Source organism: Saccostrea cucullata, unplaced genomic scaffold, assembly GCF_032062105.1.
Source record: "Saccostrea cucullata isolate Sc308-1 unplaced genomic scaffold, CSIRO_AGI_Scuc_v1 ctg6546, whole genome shotgun sequence".
NCBI classification, from domain to species: domain Eukaryota; kingdom Metazoa; phylum Mollusca; class Bivalvia; order Ostreida; family Ostreidae; genus Saccostrea; species Saccostrea cuccullata.
The window spans coordinates 68,480-76,120 of record NW_026937241.1 but is presented as its reverse complement, the minus strand read 5'-3'; the positions used below and the strand labels follow the sequence as shown (position 1 = coordinate 76,120).

Here is a 7,641-nt window from a genome sequence, read left to right as displayed (position 1 = left end):
CAATTTATTTGAAACCAGTTGTGCCCGGATTCAAAAAGTATTACTGTAGATCAAATGAAAGAAATATTGCTGCATAATTTTGGTATGATTTAAAACTGTTTTAAGTAATATCAAATAATTTAATTTTACTTGTAACACGTCATTTGATTGGACAAAAGATTTTATCCATTTTGAATAACATAACTTGCCTACGTCACAATGAGTTACGTCAAAAACGTATTACTCCGCTTGACGTTACTTTTAAAACTTAATCAATGTGAAGCCTTATTCTGGGGGGAAAATTGTCTCATTGTCTGCACAGAAATTAAATTATAAGGAATGAAGCTTATTTCAACTTATATTATACGATATAACAAAACTTAGGACAATTTACGCTTTTTTTACAAACCGCTTCGCGGTTTATAAAGCGTAAACTGCCCCAAGTTATGTTATATCGAATAATATAAGTTGTAATAAGCTTTATTCCTTAAATATACATTATTTACGTTCGTTTTAGTGTGCATTAGAATTAGTGTGAAATCAATAAATTTCAGGTGGTTAATTTTTCTTTTTATTTTTGAGGTATTATGAAAATACGTTTATGTGATTACATCTATTTTTAATCTTAATATTTTATATCATATACATGTAGTTTAATTAAATGCAAGTATTTCTTTTTATCGAGATCATTGTTATTTATTTATTTTGTCAAGGATGTACCCAAGGCTTTTACTAAGGGTATCATTTTGATTTTCAATTTTAAAATGCAAATACCTTACTCCATTTCAGATTAGTTTTGAAAAAATATTTGTATATGTAATATTCATGTATGGTAAAAATGTAGTTTAATAGAATAATTCTTTCAAATATCACCTGAAATGCCTCTTTTCATTTTATTCCAGACACAATTATATCCTTTAACAACCCCAATCAATCGGCGGAAATCCCAGATCACTTGCCTCCCGGTTCCTTTGTGATGGTGCTAGAGGTGGGAGGGGCGGACTACGCAGAAAACGTGACATATACCGTCATGCAACACCCCTCCTCTAATTCCTCTGCCGAGTTTTTCGTGGTGGATGAAATAGGTACAATAATGCTACATGTACAGTCAATGGACAAAAGTATTCGTCATTTTCAAAATGGCGTCGCGTTGTTTACGTTCACAACGGGAGTTTTAAACGTAGATTTGTATACTTAAAATTAAAGTCACTTACCTAATATTTTGTCAGATTTCCTTTCATACGTATTACTTCTTTAATCCGATCTGGAATGGATGCGTAGAGGCTGTGGACGTATTCCAAGGGGATGTTTTCCCACACTTGTCTGATTGCCTGAAACAGCTGATCGCGACTTTCAATAGTTGCGGACATGCCTTTAAGCTCTTTTTTGATCTTTAACCAAATGTTTTCAATCACATTTAAATCTGGAGACTGAGCTGGCCAATCTGTGCAGTTAATATTATTTTCGGTCATATAGTTTTTCACTACGAGAGCCCTATGTACGGGAGCATTATCGTCTTGGAAAACATAGTCTTTGATCGGGAAATGTCTGGCAATTACAGGCCATAAATTATTATCAACTATTTCCAAGTTTTTCAGTGCATTTATATTACCTTTGACAGGTACAATAGTTCCCATACCATCAAAACACATGCATCTCCAGATCATAAGTGTTACCCTCCTTTTCGATGGCGGACAAATCAAATGGGGACTGTTCGCTTCGGCGTCCTTTCTCCACACATACACACAGTTATCTGTCCCGATAACAATCTGACTTTCATCGGAAAATATATATTTTTTCCATTCATTATCACTTTTCCAGTTTTTTCGTTCTTGACACCATTTTACCCATTTTTTTCTGTTCACACATCGAACCACCATAATCTTCCTTGCACGTTTCCTTTTGTACCCTTCTTCACGTAATTTTCTAAATACTGTTTTCTCACTAAATTGTCTTCCTCTTCCTTCGTTCAGTTTGTTTGTTAAATCTGTCAAAGTGTCCCTTCTGTTTGCTTTAGCGAGGCAACTCAACTTCGTCTTGTCCCGAGTTGTAAACAAAAGTCGACGGCCAGATCTCGGCAAGTTTTCTACAGTACCCAGTCTGTCAAATTTATTCAAAATACTCACGATTGTTGACCTTGGTATACCAAACATTCTCGCCAGTTCTGCTTTATTTGGAGTGTGGTTTGCAGATTTTACGATCATTTCTTTTACCTCAGTGCTCAACTCAACTGATTTTCGCCCCATGTTTTCGAGTGATGTTTTCCATTGTTTACAGAAATACAAGTGACAAAATGACGTCACAAAATCGTGACGTAATTTCTCCAGTCTCTTTATTGAAAGTTTCATTCTATTTCGTTTGTTCTATAAATAGCGCGAGTGAAAAATAGCCGAGAGAGGCATCGCGATTAACGCAACGCCAATTAAAATGACGAATACTTTTGTCCATTGACTGTAGATGTATAATGCTTACAATTTACGCACTAGTTATTCCAAACCCGGGAAAAAGTATGTTTCTTTAATAGTTCCACTTTTTTAAATCGGTGTAACTTCCTAGCAATGTACTTTATCCTGAATGGACCTTTTTAATGTGGGGTAAGAATCATTTGGCTTTGTTTCCAAAACTAAGTCAAAGGTTGATTGATTAGTATTGTTAAACATATTTCAGCGATACTAAGTTAAAGAAATTATTCAAGAGCTTTTAAGTTAAAAAAGAAATTTTTCATTGACAGGATGTTTCTAGTTAAATCTGTTTGTGTATACAAATTGAGGAAATTTTTCAACTGCATCAACATTTTTACCCTATCCTTTCTTTGACCTTCATCTTACTTTCCTCAAATTTGTGCTGAGCTCAGTTTCAATGAAACTATTCAAAATATATTTTGATGTAAGCTTAAGCAATAATACATTTAAAAATTAGAAGAGAATTTAACATCGGTGTCATTTTTTAAAACCTGACATTCCCACAGACTTTTGACTTGACTTAAATATTCATCATATTTTATATGTTAATACAAATTGTCCCGCTGTTTTACTAATATTGACTGTGTGTTGTTTTACGTCCCATTCGTGTATTTTTCACTCATACACTGTCAAGAGACGTTACCATTAACCGTTGAAGATCTTCAAAGATTGACCTTTACTCGACACCAGAGGCCATTCAGGGTTCTTAATCATGCCAAAGCCTACAGTGACAATTTAAGGGACCTGAATTATTAAGGTCTTGCCCGAAGGACCCGCAACTTCCACTTCAAAGTGTTGAGTGTATGGCAAAGGAACAGTTGTCATCCATTTTTTATAGACTTGAGTCAGTCGCGGCCAAGATTGTAGTTCACGATCACAGAGTGAGCGCCCTACCGACTAAACTACCGTGACTGTTTGTATTTCTTATAAAGTGTTATCTCCACATATCTCATGTTAGTTCATTCAAGCTCAAAAGTCTATTAAATAACACAAAATTTGAACAGAGCAAACAAAACATTACAGGTGGGATCAGGTACCATGAAGGAATGAGAATCCCCTACCGATCCGTCAAACCTATGGCTTTCTCCTTGTCACGATCGGGAAAAAAACGGAAAAATCCGTCGATAATTCAATTGTATATAATGGCCTACCAATAAGTATGAAAAAATTCAGTCAGCATTTGGTTTAATCATAAATTGTATTAGCTGATAGGGCCATTGTTTCCAGAATAGGGCTTTAGCTTCTACATTTTAATTAAAACATCTTGATTTTAATGGAATTTAATGCGCCAAAGCTCCTTGAAAAGAATGTAGGGTCACTACCAACTTTGACAGAAAAAAGTCTGTCAAATTATGCTTACTAGTAATTCTCCCGTTCTGATGTGAACATACACTATCATGTTAACATACACATGTTCAGTGACGAACAGACACACAGAAGTTGACATTAGAAGTAAACAAAAACGAATCCCATCATATGACCTGTCTTAAACAAAAAGTGTACTAAAATTTGAAGCATCTGCGATGAGTAGTTGATATGAAAACTGCGACGAAAATTTTGATTTGTTATGTATGAAACTGATAGATACATGGATAAAAAGGAAGTTGAGATCAGATTTGATAAAAAATATATCCCACTATACGACATGCCTCACCAAAGAATGTGCTATAATTTGAAGCATCTGAAATGAGTAGTTGATGAGAAAACCGCGACAAAAATTATAAATAAAACGACAGACGTACGGATGGACAAGAAGTTGACATTGGATTCGATCAAAAATCAACATCATATGGCATGCCTTAGAAAAGATTTTTTTTTAAATTTCAAGCATCTGCGATGAGCAATGGCTTAATAAAATGCGACGAAAAAAATTATGTAAAAAGACGGACAGACACACGGTAAAACAGGAAGTTGACACCGGAATTAAACAAAAATGAACCCCACCATCCTCAGAGAAGACTGCGTTGAAATTTCAGGCTTCTGTGATAAGTAGTTCCTGAGAAACCTACAACCCAAAATTTGTTACTGATAGACACACAGACAGAAAGACACACATGGGTAAAACGGTATAACTCCCTCTTCTTCAGCGCGGGGTATAATAAAATTTTTATTCAATGAAAGTAATGCTAGTCAATTTAGTCTGAGAAGACCAACACAGTCCTCTAGAAACAGAGTTGGGATGAGGTGGCCTGAAGGAATAGGCATCAATGTCTGTTGCATAACTTCCCTTTTGCAAAATTTTCACTCAAAGGGAGACGCCACCACGTCACTTGCCGGTTTCTTTCTGAAAAATGTGAGAATTTAAAGCTTGGAAAGATAACAACTAAGACGTGTGTTTTTCTTATATTTTCAGCTCAAGTAACGCTCGTCAAAAAGATGCAAAGGGCTACTGTTAGGAAGGACTATCTGTTCCTGGTAGAAGCAAAGGATGCGTGTAATACAAGCGCTACAGTGACACTCTCCATAGAGTCACAAAACATGGCAAGTCTGTGTTTTTTAAATGGCCTCTGCATTGTCTGCAATATAAATGGCACCGTAACTTTCCGAACGATGACATTATAATGAGACTATGTAAAACTCTCCGATTTTTTCATTGAAGTATTTCGTTTCAGAGATTGATTCAAAATTAAAACTGTGTAAGTAATACATTGAAAGACAATAATATATTTTCTCGATAAATTAATTATTCGAATAAGCTTCCTGAAGTAGGATTCAGTTGAATTTGTTGATAAACACATATATTATATACTAGTAGAACAGTTTTGTTTCAAATAAAATTGAACTCGGTTCAGATCATCAAAAGATAAACTCCGCCAGAACATGGCTGAAAAATTGTCGACCCAGCCTAAACAATATATATATGTGCATCAATAGATTAACTATATTCTAATATAGAATTATTTAAGAAAAATGTGTTTTAACATACTGAGCAATATCCACATATAACCTAAAATATATGTATAAGAACATTTTGTGTTGTCTTTCCTCGTCAAAACATTAACTTTCTTTTAACGAAAACTTGGAAGGAAAAGGTACCCGATGACCAGTGAGAGTTTGACGCGGTATTGAAACATACAGTATAGGGAAAGATTCTTTTCTATAGTTTTCCAGATAAAACTGGTTTTATCCATTTGTATCATTGTATCTTCTTATTCCAGCCTCCAGAAATATTAGATTTACCGAATTCTATGTCTGTAGCCGAGGAGACGGGTGGAGAAACTGTTCTTTACTCCACCATTGTGGAAGATCCTTCAGGAGATGAAATTTGTTGTCTGCTAGAGACCGTCTTGCCAAGTTCAACGAATTTCAACGTAACTGGGAACTCGACAGCTGGTTCATCGCGTGGTATCTTTTCCATTTTGACTACTGCAAATCCCGCCTTTTCTTACAAAGATATTAACTCTTATATGGTGAAACTTTGCTGTGACGATAGTGCAGATAAAACTACGGGAATATTACTTGTAAATGTGAAGAAACCGGGGAAAGATGCTGGATATGAACCACCAAGTATGTGTTGCTTCTGAATTCTCTTGATTAATATTTCAATTTAAGAAATATCTGTTGTTTTCTTTCGAGTTTTCATTTCCTTAACCTGTTTGCTAATTTTTTTTGTCAGGACTAGTCTGTAGTTTCTCCTGAAACGTCAGAGTATAGGAAAAACACCTGAATGTATATATATACATGTAGAAAAATTGTGTTTTTCATATGCATTATCATTTCGGTCATATTGGAGCTGTAATGATGACAGATTCCAAGTTTAAAAAGAAAAAAAAAATAAAGACCCCAAAATTACATATACATTATAAACCGCGTTTTTGGATAAAAGTCATTTAAAAATAATATAAATTTTTCCAAAATTTCTATCGGAAATGTTGACTAGAAAGTGAATTCGTCCCCCTATGACTGGAAAATTTTAAAATAAAATTTAAATTGCCAATTAATACTGAAAGAAAAGACAAAGACTTGGCTTGTTTAATTTTTCTGAGAAAATTGTGAGAATTGACGATTTAATCATTGAATGGTACCGGTGCTGGTCAAAACAGCACTGGCATTAGTGTGAAACAGTAACCCGAGCTGCCAACTGTTACTCATTAAAAACAAAAATATTTACAGGTATATCTTTCATGGAGGCTTGACGAAATAGAAACTGAGCTGAACATATCATTTATATTGGTTCAGTCCGCTAATTGTTTTCCCTAGGCGACAGTATTAACGTTTCTTCTCATAGCGATGCCAAAAAAAATTCCTCAGCAGTGAGTGACCCCTCAAATCAAAGCACATCAAGTTGTCTTTCCTTGGTTAAAATCTCTCGGTGCTGGCGTTATAATACACAAAATGATTCGGCTGAATCTCCTTGATAAATTACATTTGCAAAGCTATGTTGGTAGGAAATATACTTCTTGTCACAAGTATGAAGCTCATTTTAGTACATCTTCACAATAACAGTTGATTATTTTATTTTTTTCCCTCATTTTTCAGATTGGTTTATGTTGTCCGTGGCGATGTCCTGCATTCCTGTCTTCGTTATGGGATTTTGCTCATGCTTTGTTCTGATTCTTACAATGTTTCTAGTTTGATAAATCGCACACAAGTTGTAAATTTTTATACTGACTTGATTTAGTTTCTACACGTGTTATTTTTGTTTTTTTAATTTACACGTTATTCTGCATTAAGAGAGAGGTATAGCAAGCTCACTTGTACGTGTACATTTAAACTACAAGTTAGAATTACATGTACACGTTGAAATTATTTTTCATGTCTAGCAAAGTATAACTTGTACTTGCAAGTGTTTTAATCGTATATTAAGTGGTTTACATTTAAAAATCATCCGAAAAAAACGTTTTCAATATGTATTTTACCGTTTTGCATAAATATATGCATGTACTTATGATAAAAAGATTGTACAGAGCTTTTATATTTTTAGCTATACTGGTCAGAGACCAGAAGAGCTTATGCGATAGTAATGCGTCCGGCGTCCGTCCGTCTGTCTGTCTGTAAACAATTTTTCAAAATGCTACTCCTCCTACAGTTTTGATCTGATTTCAATATAACTTGGCACACAAGTAGACTATACTAAGATACATAATTCTGTGTATCGGTTTTTGATTTCGACGAACGGTGTTGGCGTTGTTACTAAAAATAGAAATTTCTGTGAAATTCTTTCAAAATGCTACTCCTCCTACAGTTTTGGTATGATTTC

The 7,641-nt window shown here is 34.5% G+C and overlaps 2 protein-coding genes across 2 annotated transcripts; both read left to right on the top strand.

The window, feature by feature from the left end:
• Positions 1-881: 881 nt before the first annotated feature.
• On the top strand, positions 882-5,003 carry LOC134247586 (protocadherin-15-like; the record flags this gene model as incomplete). Its single annotated transcript, XM_062729923.1, has 2 exons — positions 882-1,064; positions 4,795-5,003. Coding segments are annotated over 2 exons (392 nt in total), but the record flags the coding sequence as incomplete, so codon positions are not given.
• Positions 5,004-5,604: 601 nt separating this feature from the next.
• LOC134247589 (uncharacterized) lies at positions 5,605-7,113 on the top strand. The gene is made up of 2 exons (XM_062729924.1): positions 5,605-5,948; positions 6,921-7,113. The coding sequence occupies exons 1-2, from the start codon at positions 5,630-5,632 to the stop codon at positions 7,016-7,018; spliced, it is 417 nt and encodes a 138-aa protein (XP_062585908.1). The 5' UTR covers positions 5,605-5,629; the 3' UTR covers positions 7,019-7,113.
• The last annotated feature ends 528 nt before the right edge of the window (positions 7,114-7,641 follow it).

Excerpts from the sequence above, each read along its gene's own strand:
- LOC134247589 (XM_062729924.1), top strand. The coding sequence starts at position 5,630 with ATGTCTGTAGCCGAGGAGACGGGTGGAGAAACTGTTCTTTACTCCACC. Across the intron at positions 5,949-6,920 it reads TGCTGGATATGAACCACCAA|ATTGGTTTATGTTGTCCGTG; the intron begins GTATGTGTTGCT and ends CTCATTTTTCAG.